Genomic DNA, 15,116 nt, shown 5'->3' with positions numbered 1-15,116 from the left:
CAATAGACAAGAAGTGTGGGGTAAGAAACAAGAAAAGTCACACGCAGAAAATCTGAAAGTGAAGGTAGATTGTGGTGAGAGTGAGAGAAAAAGGATGGAGTTTTAAATAATGGTGGTGATGTAAGAAAATGACAGATGTAACAGGGAGATGCTATGACAGCTAGAAGAAGCAGAAAAAAATGACAGATTATGATATAGCAGAAGCATTTCTGCCATAGCGCGATATGAAAACCTAACAGGGATTAAAGGGCGGCTATTCTTAGAAGGGAAGGTGTAATGGAGCATCAAGTCTCCCTCACTGAAACACAATGACACATATTAATATTACACACTGTGTTTTAATAATAAGGTATGATAAGGTTTGTTTTGTACTATGTTGAGTTATAACATCAATAAAATGTTTACATAAAACTATTATCAGAAATAAGAAGCATAACTTATTTATTTTGAAATATACTCCATTAAACTGTACTGGTCCAATCTTAATGGTTGCACTAGACATGCATACATAGACTTTTTTTTTTTTAATTCCATGTTTAAACACCAAAATATGTTTAAATAATTCAGAAATCAATTCATCGTTCTGATTTTTTTTTTCATAATTGAATGCACCCAAGACTTCTCATCAGTGTCAACACACAGCAGTCTAATCATTTTACAGACAGAGGGGTTTTGTCAATGCTCTATCAACCTCTTTTTTTTCCTTTTTGAAAACAATGACATCAAAACTTTAGCAGATGAAGATAATTAAAAAATATATAAGGACGTTGTTTGTTTGTCAGAAAAATGCATTTGTAAAGACCTCTTGTATGTGAACCTGATTCTCTTTAAACCTTCTAGAGCCCATTGAAGAGATATCAAGTCTTCAACCAGGCCCTTTTGAAGGTGGCCAGGGACACATTGTGTCCACAGGTCTTGTAGTGTGTACTGTGTATGCTAATGTGTCCAGGGTCACAGTCTGTTTCCAAGGTAACAATCATGAACGAATGACTACTTCATTCTTCAATACTTGAATAGCCTGCTGTTTCTCATAGAAATTGTTAGACTTTTTTTCTAAGTCACTTCAAGCATGTGCAAACAGTTTATGCAATATATTTGGCTAAGCTTGAAAATGTGGGACATTTTTAACACCTGCAGACATTTTATACATAAAGTACAACCTGTATATTGGGTTGAATTTCTGTTTACAATGCTGAATTTAATTAACATGCTCAAAAAAGTAGTTTAATTACAATGTTAGTTTAAGGCATAACATATAATGATGTCATCAGTGAATATATCCTGTTATTTCATTTTTGTGCATACATATCCTATTTCCGTCTTCATTGATTTTGGCTAATGTATGATACGAGGATGATTAAAAACCCTCAAATTAATGCAATTAGCTTCAACTATCCATCAGTCAGTGTCTATTTCAAATCTCTGTAAACCTTCTAATAAATAAAACTCAAGAAGGGAAACAGCACTTTGAAAGGGGGTGTTGAAGCGGAACAGAATGAAAAAGAGGAAAATGACAAGCAAGGCTCAGAATTAATGTCAGCCCTCCAGAGAACAATAGCTTTGCCTCAGATAAGAAGAATGAGGCATCAAACAAACCATTACACTGTCATCAATACTTCATCTATATTTCATCACGCTTCGAAACACAGAAAGACTGAAGATGGAGATGGAGAAATACATAAAACCACAGCGACATCGACACACAGCAAACATGCAAAACAGTATTGATTCCTGTATCCACAGCCTTTTTAGAAACATGAAGACACACTTCACACACAACCTTGCATTCACATTTGGACCAGCTGACACACTCAGACTGAGACACACTCCCAGTTTGGAAGACACACTCACAGAAAGAGAGAGTGTCACAAAGTTGGAGAAAGACCCATGGTCATAAGGAGACAGATGGACAGGGTCAAAGTCACAGCAGAGACAGTCAGTTTGGACGGGTGAACAACTGTTTAATGTGTGGATGTCTCAGGACTCAATTTGTGCTCTTGATCTGCCAAAAATAGGAAGTGGCTATAAAACTAGAGTGACAAAATGTGACTTTCATATCAGGAGTGCTATATACAGTATATGGGATTTGTCTTTTTACGTTGCAGATGCTTTGGTAAAGGCTTGATGAACGATGGCTTTAACTATAAACTAACTATAAATAACAAAAGCACTGTTGATTAAATTGATTTAATGCTGTCTGCCAGTTGGCCAAACTAGCAGCCTGTTAACCAGAGAAATCTGAGAGCCCATGTTTTATGTTCAGGCAGATGTGTATTAACCCCATTCTGTCCCTTGTTGGGCCAATCATAATCGTTCATTTAATATGGGCCTGGTTTGATAAGATGAGTCTACAGAGAAGCGAAAAGTGCTAATAATATAATAACAAACACTGAATATTACCAACAAAGTCAAATTATTATAAAATTTGTCGAAATGTTAGCCTACAGTTAGCCTAGAAGTTATTAAGAATTATATTATTATATATGGTCATTATAATAAGACTTTTTTATTCTAATATTTAAGTTTTTTTTTTTTTTTATACTTGAACCTTGCATTTATTTGAATGAGTACTAATAGGCTTTGAAATCGTAATTTAATTATAAGTGAATTCAGAGGTTACAGAATCATTTTCACTTGTGATATCAGGCTAGATAACACCATTTAAGTCAAAATAATCAAGTTAGTCTTTGGACAAAATGGTAGAAAAAATTAAATGGACATAAGAACAAAATTGTAAAAGTAACTATGTCATATAATTACATAGGGAAACGCGTATATTTCTTATTGAAAGTAAATTGTCAAACAGGTCTAAATCATGAATAAACTTTAGACACCTTGAATCAGTACTTGCTTGTATAAATTGCAGCTATTCTGTGCTTAACACTAACTCAGTTGGAAGTATTTGTCACTGTACATTAAGGGCCTGATTTACTAAAGGTCTGCATGTCTTAAAATGCGTGCAAACTTGACATCATCCACAATATGAGCAAGTATTGTACATTTAGAATGTTTGCCTGAATGAATGTGCAATATGGGACGTTTCTACCCCAGTGTGCAAAATACTGAGGAGAAAATGTTAAAAAGTTAGTACAAGCATTGTGATTTAGCAAACCAGGCAAAAATTGTGGTGATTGTGACGGTGTCTAAATGTAACACCTTTGAAAGGAACGTGCTAATCTGTCGAAACTCAACGTGACGTAAAACAGTAGAACACGCAACAGTCAGTCTTAAATATTATTGTCTCCACAAGGTTTACGCACTGTTATCGTTCACGCAAACATTTTTAGTAGATTACCCGCAAAACGCCCGCAAACCAAATGTGCAATCTTTTGGAGTGAACACGCAATTTAGTACTTTTTAATTGGGACCTTAGTAAATCAGGGCATAAGTATCTGACAGAGCCCTGTTCTTTGTTGATGCAGTTCCTTGGTTGACCCCTATTCCAGACTACAAATAATATGGCCTGAATCCAGCTGTATTGGGAGTTGGCAGCTCATATATCAAAGTGCTGATTAGCAGTCCTATTTTATGACTGGGAAATGCTGTTAAGTGGCTTTCAACACAGTATGAGCCACCTGTCTGCTGAAATGAATTCATAACAAAAAGTGCTGAGCAAGCAGAAAGTAAATAGGAGCTTATCAAGCTAATAAATAAATTCAAAGTGGAAGTGCTTAACTCTGAAGTTGGCTAATAGGGGGGCTTCAAAAGTGAACACATACCCATATCGCCCAATATCAACTGCCAAACATTGAAGTAGTATCAAATATGTTTACAGCCAAGTCTTAAAAGCTGTTCTGGTATCTTTAACTAATTTTCCTAATAATGACGGTACAGGTTGAGGTTTAACAAAAACAATTAATTTACACTGAGTTAAGCCTGACGGTTATGCATAATAAAAGGTGTGGTTTATTTAAGTGGCAAGTGGGTGCTGCTCACTATTTGCAAGGTGTCACCTTGCAATTCTGTCACTGGACGTAACTTTGTTCTCTTAACTCTGTTTGTGTTGTTGGGGGCTTATTAGGATTGTTTCATACCAATATAGGGTAAATAAAATGGCCTGCCTTGGTAAATGTCAGTATGTACTAATATGCTATAACTGAGTTGCAGGCATGCTGTTCATCGCCATAGCTGGATTGTTAAGTCATTCACTGTTTCTGGAATGTATTTATGTGTTCCCCACGTGACAAGAGCAGGTCACAGGTATGTTAGGGCTAATTGTTTTATGCGAGCTGGCAATAGATTTTGAAAACTTGGGGTTTACTGACCCCATCGTGCTCTCCATTCCCCCCGTATAGCCTAGTGCAAGACTTCTTAAAGGCATTTTGAAAAAGGTGATGCAGTCTGTGGGTTAAAACCTCTATTCCCCTCAGGTGTATTTCCTTGTCTGCTTTCAAACACTCCTGGTGGCTTACTATTCCGATGTGAAATGTTGTGAGTCATCTCAACACACACACCAACAAAAACAATAATGGACATCCCTGTTTACCTTCAAGGTTAAAGACCTCTTCCATCAGTTGTAGTGAACCATGTTTGTCTATTCACTGATCTGACTGTTAGTCTGTGTTTGTGAGTGTGTGCACACATGCACGTGCCTGCTTCTGTGTGAACTCACTGTCTTTGGGTTCATGAGGAGAGTCACTCTTGACAGGGGTGGGGTCACTCCAGGAACGGCTGAAACTCTTGGATCTACGCTCAGCGAACGCTAGTACAGGCGGGGGAGAGATAGTCACATACACACACCACGCACACACTAAATCGGCCCATTTTCTGTACACACTCCATCGACCACCTAGAACACAGAAGTGCAAAGGCGGCTGCAGCTACAAGGAGAGAATATAGAGTACATTCAATGCCATCCCTCCTCTGCACAAACAAATGCCTGTATTTGCATATTAAACCATCGGACAAACAAACATTTTGCAAACAATCATTTAGCCTTCGAAAGTTTACTGCAGCTCATTTCCGTCCATAAAATTGAGAGTATTGATTCAAAATAACTTTTGTTTCACATATTTTCTGAGTTGAAACTCTGATAAAATCAGCCCTTTGAACATTAATTACAGCTTCAGAATATTTTTAGACTAGTTGAAAGTATTCGACATGGCTAATCAACAGTGTCCCTTACGGCACCAAATTCTTTGGTCCCTGTAGATTCGGTGCTGACGGATCTGTGCTAATGCCTCGCTCTTTAATTTTCTGCTCATTCGACGTCTTCTTTTCATGCATAACTGTCCTTACATTAGAGCAAAAGACACATTCATGAGGTCAACTTTGTGATGTGTTCCTTCCTCTTGATTAAAAGGACACTTCTTTCAAGGTTTCCTTAATATATTTCTTTAATCAGATCAAAACATGTCACCCTATTTAGTGATCCGACCATCACACATCCTCTGTGATCATTACTGAAGCTCTGATTTGTTCCTAACATCTCTCACATCTCAGGCTTCATTAGGCCCAGTTTATACAGTATTTTTACTTTGTAGTTAATAAACATTGGAAGCCTTAGGATATCATGACAGGAACGGAATGTCACTCAGTCAAAATTGACATTTTGGAGGATACTAAACTACTTCCTGACAACAACAGAAGTGTAAGGTGAATAGAAACTTTAATATGACTCTTAAACAGTATGCAACAGTATTAATTTTAATACAAGCCAACATTGCAACAAATCTGTTAAGATTCATAATTTTCCTCTGTAATGATACGGTAGCTGACATAAATTTATATAGAAATCAATGGTTGCCCTTTGCGTAGCCTTGCCACACATTCAGGGTGCCGCTAAAGAAGGAGCAATACAACATTTAGATCAGAGTAATTCAGCACAACCCAGGAATGTTCAGCTCGACTTACACATTTAATACATGTGGGTTTCAATTGGGTAAAGGAAAATCTTTAAATCCAGTTAAACTGATGAAATGTTGTTTTGCCAAACTTAAGAGTTTTATGATAAATGAAGCTATGATCACTTCCTAAAAATTATTTGATAGTTTTGAAAAAGAATCAGTCCTTACTGTTTGAATACATTTCTTTTTACATAATTTCTTTTTAAAGAAATTGTAAGATAAATTATTTCCATATTTTTAAGATTTAAAAATATTAGTTTCTTACGGCCTATTTTGATTTTTATCAGGATACTTAATGCATTTTGTTTGTGATAATCATGACATGAAATATTTGATGTCCTTTAAATTGCTATCAAGTGTTCAAGAGCTTCTTCACACAGTTGTCACATTAGTTCACAGAGTCAAAACTGAAGCTTCATACAAGACAGCTGCTTGTTTTTTAAAGCTTCCATATTTGCTTGACAGTTTCATAGAACTCCCATGGTTGATAGGGAAGAAGTATCATTTACTTATTCGTAGATCTTTTTCTTTTCCCCATTCAATTCTATTTTAATGTCAAAGTCAAAACAAGCCAGAAGACAACCAGTCAAGCCACAAACTGCACTCACATTGCCATAGAAACAACAATTAATCCAGAACAAAGAATATATATATTTTTGTATCGTACAGATCTGCAGTGACACGCACGCACTACCATCTTCACAAATCATCACTTTGTTTTTGCGGTCTTTGTCTTCCAACTTTACAAACAACCATACAAAACCCAAACAATTCAAAGCAATGCAACAGGAATGATCTTTCATTCCTAGAGCAGATAGACTCATATACCCCAACACACGTACACACACATACATGCACAGACTCACATCACTGGTGTCTCATGAACTTATAATCCCCAAGGAAATACATAAGAGCGTTACTGCAAAGCAGTAGCATTTTATTTTTTTTGCCATACTCATGCAAAAACGGAGCAGAAAACCAACAAACAAACAAACCCACTAATAATGGCAGGGTGAGCAACACTACAGTCCATTTGAGTAAACATATCAACCACACACACATATCTCTGACTCACTCTGTGCTTTAATCCTTCTGCTGCCCACCATCCGAAGATGTTTCCGGAAGTTCCTGTGGGTGGAGAAAAAAAATCAAAGAGGAGGGATAACAGAGGAGAGAGGGAGAACAAAAAGAGGGAGGGGGTAAAAGGACAAAATGGAAACAAGGAAAGAAAGGAAGAGGAAAGTTTAGTGTCTAGCTTTTATTTTTAACAAAAGAGACCTTTATAGTTAAAGCACAGTCAAAACATGTTCCACAGGGACAGTGTGGGCTTGTACCACCAAAATAAATTTTTTCGATTCTATTTTTTGTACATTTAAGGGAACCCAGGAGATCCATTCGCGTAACAGCCAAAAGGGAAATCCCAATTTAGTGTGGTGTAGGTTTTGATCTACTCCTCTGAGCTAAATCCATGGTGAGAACGATGCATCAGAGGGAGTTGATGTTTGCCTAACTGTATACATAATAGTGATTTTGTGGATCTTTACTCAGTTCCAGGTAGATTATTTGGTGCTTTAAAAGCTGTGTATGTTCACATAGCTAGAACTGACCACACATGAACCAAAAGTTTCAATCTGAACTCACAATTGAGAGCTATTAAAGACTCATGATTGTTCATCATCAACAAAAAAAAGTCTGAGAAAAAAAGATGTACTACGCATTCTATGGATACTGTAACATGAGTCATCTAGCTCAGTGCTCCTCAACTGGATATCCTCAGGATACCATCACCAGACCACCATCACCTTACTAAGAAATTGTAACCAAAATGTCTAATATTATTCAATCACATTGATTTAATGAAAATTGGTACAAATTGATCCTCAGGCGGTAAACATCTGACAGAACAAAGAGAAAGAGCAGAAAAATACAGAAAAGAGCTCCTTTGACTTTTCTTTTTTTTTTACATAAATTTTTTGCCCAGCCAGACATTTGTGCCCACTTTTGGGTCCCAACGCACCATTTAAAACAACCACTGATAGTTCTGTTAAATACAGGGCAATAAAAAAATGACTACCCGACCCTGTATATTTATTTCTTGTTTGGCAACAGCATCAGTTTGAGAAAATAATATATTCGTTTTTTATCACAATAAAAAATTTGACTTAAGTTATGATGATTTTGAAAATATGAGACTATAGGAAAAACTGGCAGAGTTTATTATTTTCAAGCTCTTTCACATTCACACTTTGGTGTTTCAAACAGAAGCACCGCACTTCAGTTATTTTCTCACCTGAAGGCATTGTTTTTAACTTATTGATGTTTGTGACTGCTTCAGTTCCATATTCACGTAAGCGCCTTTCTTCTGTCAGAATGTGCAGCTGCTGACCATATACATCCCAAACGTCCATATTTCTACTGTCTGGTTAAGCGTGTCCAGTTGAACTATAACACTGCATTAATGGTGTTTTCCCATAAGACCGCAGCACATAAATCAAAATTGTCAGCACACAGTGCATATGCAGTACTGTATACCAGTCTGTAAAGGTAAGGTTACCTGTAATATTGTTGCATGATAACTGAACACATTTTGTATCCTTGCTTTTACCCTGGATGCACAAAGCAGGCTGTTTTTATAGTCATTAATTCAAATTTAGTTCGTATCTTGACTAATACATCTTATCGAGGCTAATCATGGGCTAATGATGCTCTAAACAGAAAATATTGCCTGTCCACATCTGTATTCATCAGGAGACTCACTGAGGGGTCATCCTTGTACTCTTTTTTTAATCTCTTTTTATTGAATGTTTTTTTAACTAAATACTGAAACAGGCAATGAGAAAAAAAGAGGAAAAAAAAAGGGAAACACTCTTCACATACATTTTTCAGAACCTGGTTCCCAAGCTGCCTGCATATTCCCCCTCCCCAAAGCATGTTTCCTGTCTCGTACATACATGTACTTACACAAACATATACACATCTACATGTGTATCAATCAATAATAATTATATTAGCTTTTTAGCTACTGCAAAAGCTGTATTCAGCCACTTGTTGTTAGATTAAAATTCAAGTCTGGAGAAAACTCAGAGCAGGCATACTGCTTATTATTTATTTCATCCATGTACTCATATACATACACTTGTATTACCCTAAAATGTACAATGACAAATATAAACAGAGAATAAACTAAGCTAATTAATTCAAAGAGAAAACGTATTATTAACGTATTATTAACGCTATAGTGTTCTTTAGGCAAGATAGTTAGTTATAGATAGTTATAACATCTTATCTTTCTACTGTAGTGAGTACATATAATGAACCAGAAACGAACACTGACATATCTTTAAACACTAGAAATTTACTTTTTTAAGCTGTCTTGTCTTGGTGTGTTTTTTTTTCAAGCTCTAAATTTAGCTTAATAGCTAGACTACACAAATATTTAGTTTGCCTTTCAACAAGACCGTATTTGGTATAAATTGTGTTTTGCTAATGTTTTGCCTTGTATTCACATTCAACCAACACTGACTAATGTATCGGCCTATAAGGTATTTGTTCTAAGACAAAACACTGTAAATGTATGCTTTTATTTTCTAACCCTAAAGTGAGGAATATCTGTTACTAGCTAGGTAGCAGGTAGCCGGTTCCTGCATGGTAGATCTGTACTGTATTATTCTAACCTGAGAAACCTTTTTTAAAATAAATTTAAGATGAACTTCATGGCAGACAGACTGCCATAAATTATTTATTCAAAAATATAAATTTTTTTTTTTTTTAAAATATATTTAAAACAAACATAAAGCTGACAAGCTAGGTGACACAAAAGATGAGGATTTTTTTTTTTTTTCATGTTTAATCGGCAAGGTTTTTCGCTATTGGTGTGTGAAAGTCAACAAGGATTATAATGTCTCCTAGCAACAATTTCATGTTCTGACAGTACAACATCTCTATCTTTGAGTAATTGCATGAAGGCCTTTACTTTACCCTGCTCCTCTAAAAATCTATTTAGTGTCTTAAGTAACAACAAAGCAGCATGGTTAGAGTAGTTTTTCTCTGTGACTTTCTGTCTGAGTCTGACATGATGTTCTATGCAAGAGCCCCAGATAAACACTCTTTTATCTCTCTGCCTCCCTCTCTCCCATGTTGCATCCACACAGTAAACCAAGATAACGGTAAACACTCATGATTAATGATCTCAGCATGTGCTGTGTGTGTGTGTGTGTGTGTGTGTGTGTGTGTGTGTGTGTGTGTGTGTGTGTGTGTGTGTGTGTGTGTGTGTGTGTGTGTGTGTGTGTGTGTGTGTGTGTGTGTGTGTGTGTGTGTGTGTTCGTCATCATGAACAGCTCCATATCTACAGTATCAAATCCAGGAGAAGCAAATTTAAATAGAGCAACATAAAAGGAGAAAGAAAGTCTTTGGAGTTGCTCTGTCCTTACTTTACCTCCATTAAAATTTCAGCATAACAGAAGTTAACCTGCAACATCAAACAATGAACTTCAATGCTATTTTAATAAGCAACATCTCCCCATGCCAAATGTAATCTATGAGAACGAGTATAGCTTATGATTAATGTCACACCCCTGTTCCTTTTCAATTGGATAAAAAGATCTTACACAAAGAGTCACCCTAACATGTTTCACCTTGAATGCCCTACGTAAAACTACAGCTGCCCACAATGATAATGTGTGCAGACAGATAATGAGATTAAAACCGAAAGAGAGAAAAAAGTTCAAGAAACCATGCACCTCCGCCTTAAGTTAAAAACAATATGTCCGCCTTCTCTTTTTCCGTTCTTTTGTAACTCTCTGTAACTCATGGTAACTTTTTATATATTTTGTACTCTTCTGATTCTCTACTGCTAAACTCCTGTTTTATCTTCAAAGCAGTGCTATAGTTAGAACATTATAAATATACTTCCCCTTCAGTGATGTTATTCATATTAGGCACATTTTTAAGATTGCCTCTTAAATATTCTTTTTATGTTTGCCTGTATAATTCCACACATTGTTTTATCCTTTGCTGCCTATCAAATGATTATTTTGTCTTTTTTACTGTATTTCATCAACGGCATATTTATCATGTCTTTATTCTAATGAAGTAGTTGCAAATTTTGTTGTTGTAAAATATTTCATTTATTACTTGTTGACTTGGAATTTTTCAACCTTGTGGAAAATGTGGAATTAGTGCTGACAACACTGGCAAATCTTGGTTTGTTTGATTAGTAGCTCTGTTGATAGCCAGTCATGCACGTTTTGTTAAACAGTAAAGCTATGAAATTGCCATTTTTCAATACATAGCACAGATATTGATAAACAGCTGAAGAAAAAGTACCAAGATAATTTACCTAAATAAGTATACAGTATAAAGATCCTGTAGATTTTACATCAGTAACAAAGGACTATGACATGCATGAAAAAATACAGTTACTGATAGATGTGAATTGCTCTGAGCTCTTTTATTTATACTAATTTATTTGGTTAGGAAATGTCATATAGTATATATCTACAAAGTAACCAGGAACTCTCAAAGAAACGTGACATAAAAGTACACTTTGTGTAAACTATATCTGACAGCTTCATGTTTGACATGGATCTCTCTTTTTAGAAGGATGGTTTCTGGTGTGTGCAGGATTTATTTGAACTTACACGTTTAAGGCTGGGTGCTAATTCATCCTCCTCAGAGCATAGTAGGCGCAGTGTCCCCACATGTATTTTTTTAACAACTTGTCCCAACGTTCAAATCCCCAATTTGATGAAATAACACAATTTTTATGTGCCAACGCTGATACATGACACTGAGATGTCAAAGGATTGGATATGTACAGCATGGTGCCATCCACCATCTGCCCTGTGTGACAGAGCATCTGGGCCTGAGTGGGACGCTTTCTGATCTCGTAACTGATGTCATTACTCCTCTAAGGGTTACAGATTCACTATTCAACAGTGTCAAAATGTCACTTTTCCTTAAGCTTTTTAAATACACTTTTTCTACATATTTATATTTATGGTGGAAAGTTGCAAAAACTTTCAATCGCTTTTTTCAAAGTTACAGTATAAATTTTCCCCTCAAAACCAAATTTAAAAACTTTTTACAGCCTACAGTTAATCCACATCTTGATTTATCAAAACATACCTTAAACTTTTTAAAAAAAATTTTTTTTATACCATCCAGACATTATGCAGCCGTTTTGATCTTTTCAGTTTCTGTCTCAGAAAAAATCCAATCCACTGTTGCAATACTAATCTGGCCTTGAAATAAGGGCAATATTAGCAGAGCACCAGTAAGCAGATCCTTTTTTAAAGCTGCTGACATCAACACACCTTCTTGAATTGCGTTGTGACTCTTAGGCTCTGTCAGATTAGACACGGCTGTAAAGAAGAGACAACGTAGTTGTAGCTGGAAACGAGCGCGAACAGCGCTCGAGCAAAGCACACCCCGGCAGGGGCAGCGTACCTCTGGATGACTTCTGCTGAATCCAGCTCCCTCTCTCTCCTCATTCTCTGCACAAATCCCCGGAAAGCCCTGCCAGGATGTGGCACAGTATTAAAGGGATGAGAGAGAGGGAGAATGCTGGCAGAGCGAGGGGTGGATAGTGTGGGGAGGCTGATGCCAGGGCGTTTAGTTGCAGGGTTTGTTTAGCTGTGAAAGCAAGACTGTTGTAGGGAGGCAGAAGCTATAGCTTTGAATATAAAGACCTGACATCATATCACATCCTCAGCTTCAAGCGTATCTCCTTTTCATTGCTGCAACAAATGTGTCTGCATGTGAATTAAACCCTCTGCCAACAGAGACATTGATCTTGTGACATTGTATGTCTTGTGAAATGTCATCATAAGATATACTTCTGTTTTGGGGAAATTTAGTTTGTAGGTATGGTGAGATTTTGTTCTTTTATTTTCCTCATTTAGCTTCTGGAGGTTGCACATTCTCCAGCATCAGTACGATGCTAATGTGTACGTTTTGTGTCATAAAGCTGCACTGTGGCGTTGTTCTAATGAATAAGACAGGAAAGTTGTTGTAGGCCTCAAATGCCTTAAAATCAGTTTTCTTGAAACTTTCAAAATGATCTGGCTCACAAAGAAGAGTGATACCAATGTGCTCAGTCTGGACTTTTATGTGTCAAAGTACAAGCACGGTGTGAAATGCATCACTGTCAATGTGTGATTTTGCTTTCAACAGTCTTAATTGTCCTTAAACAGGAAAGATGCCATCTTGCAATCCTGTGAAACTGATGAACATTTGTCAATAGCTAATTCAGAGCTTGAGATAAATAATTTCCAACAAAGCTTAACATAATTGTGTTTGTGTGTGCAAGTCATAAGTTGAGAAAAGTAACTTTTAAAAATTCCCCCTGAAACAAAATGTCCTTTTAAAGGGTAAAGCTGCTATAGTTTGTAGTCTTCTTGTTGTCAACAAATCTCATAAAAGTACTGGTAACCTATCCATTTGTCAATAAGTCCTGACTTCCTGTTCAGTCTGATGCACTGAGCCTCAAGGTAAACACTTAAAGACATAATGGATCATAGTGTCTGTTAGTACAAATGTCCATGAATTTATTCAGTTTGGCAACTTTGTGAATGTATCATTTAAATCTGTATATCATCTAAGAGTAACTGATTGTAGCTTTGAGCAACTGTAAACATATCTGGGTAAAATATCTCACAGAAGCAGAGTTATGTTTAGCTTAGAGCCAAGAATCTGTTGTGAGCTGAAAAGGAAATGTGACTCTGAGACTGAAGAAATGTATGTCTGACATTTACAAGTAAAGGTGATGTCTTCTTCAAGCCTGATAAAGATTTACTCAGAATAGTAAAGAAGCACCTTCTAGTATATTAGCAAGCCTATTCACAGAAGTAACTTAGTCAACTATAGCAATTGCCAGTGATTATGTTCCACTGTGCTGTTATCTGACCTCGGCCGAAATAAAAAGTAAAGATAACCCAGTCTGTTCCACAATTTCTTCATTGAATTTATACATTAGAAACGGCCTGAAACAATGTCACCGTCATGTTTTTGCTGCTCTCCTGACAATGACTTTATCCTTAAAGCATTGTTCAGCAGGATTAAAACCCATGGACCTAAGATTTGAAAAGGCTGGTAAACGCTTGACAGTCACCCAAAAACTCTGCAAATATGGTCCTTTGTACTGTACAATAGTTTTGTTTATAGTTGATGATGATGTGCAAAGTTTGCAAACTGGCACCATTTGGAGCACATTGTTAATTCCTTATAATAAAAACCCATGGTAAAGCCAAAATATGGCTGAGGTCTTGTTATCCAGTTAGAAATCAAAAGCAGACTATTGAACACAGTTAAAGCTTCATTGAGCTTTGGCTCTGAACATGCCAGTTGAATGTACTCATCTCTTTATTGGTTTTGGCCTTTTCATAGGATTTGTTGATGAAACAAAAAAATACCCTTTCACTAGTGTTATTCTTTGAATTACTGTACGAGCTCTACATTTGATTTAAGCTAGGAGCTCGATGTTAACTCGGTCAACTTGTAAATAACTATAAAGTATTAAACTTTGGTTAGTCAGGTTTAGTTAGTAAAGGTGTGGTTAGAGCTGGGGTTGTGCAGTATGAAATGTCAAGGTTTGGCTCAGGTTAAAGATGACGTTTTGCTAGACCTATTTCTCAGTTAGCCTACAGGGATTCTGTGACACAATCAAACAATTTGGGTTAACAGGCTATTTATCAAACCAGGTTTTGTGGGAATTATTTAGTGAGGTGAAAATTGGCTTATTTTGAATACAACTGGTTCAACAGTTTGAGATCATATGTAAGCGCACTATGATTCTTGTTACAAAAGAAATTCTCCAGTTCAAATTGTCAATGTCATTTCGAAACGCGTAATGTCGTCCAGCACAGATTCTGTGATAATTGGCTAAGACTGTAGAGCAGGATTAATGTACTAACATGACTGCCACAAAGAACTTGGACTGCCAAACTCTATCTGTTGCTGTGGTCTAATTTTGGGATTGTGTGTGTGGCAAAATGACAGAACTGCTGGGTGGATGTTAGCTAACAGGGGTGAGGGCAGCCAACAAAAAGGCGGACATTTTCATGACCTGTGCTTGGCAAGCATACTCAGCTGCAGTGGATTACACTGGACTTTATCTCTGCTTGAAAATCCTCTGCTGTAGCTCAATTTATTCCCCTTTGACTGCTTTTACATGAATTAAAGACATTATTCATCCTGAAAAAGTTTATTTCTACCAGATAATCCTTGAATATAAATCAGATGATGACTGGTGATTCTTAGTCTTTAGATGTG

The 15,116-nt window shown here is 36.5% G+C and overlaps 1 protein-coding gene across 1 annotated transcript in view; it reads right to left on the bottom strand.

The window, feature by feature from the left end:
- The window catches only part of nsmfa (NMDA receptor synaptonuclear signaling and neuronal migration factor a), a 47,745-nt gene that overhangs the window by 13,744 nt on the left and 18,885 nt on the right, over positions 1–15,116 (bottom strand). The window contains exons 5-7 of the mRNA XM_079364171.1: positions 12,294–12,362; positions 6,922–6,974; positions 4,613–4,702 (exon numbers count right to left, since the gene is read on the bottom strand). Of these exons, the coding sequence (XP_079220297.1) occupies positions 4,613–4,702; positions 6,922–6,974; positions 12,294–12,362 (212 nt within the window). The remainder of the gene's footprint in view (positions 1–4,612; positions 4,703–6,921; positions 6,975–12,293; positions 12,363–15,116) is intronic.

Source organism: Symphodus melops, assembly GCF_947650265.1.
Source record: "Symphodus melops genome assembly, chromosome: 16".
NCBI classification, from domain to species: Eukaryota; Metazoa; Chordata; class Actinopteri; order Labriformes; family Labridae; genus Symphodus; species Symphodus melops.
The sequence above is the reverse complement of the archived record's forward strand: the minus strand, read 5'-3'. Positions and strand labels throughout refer to the sequence as shown.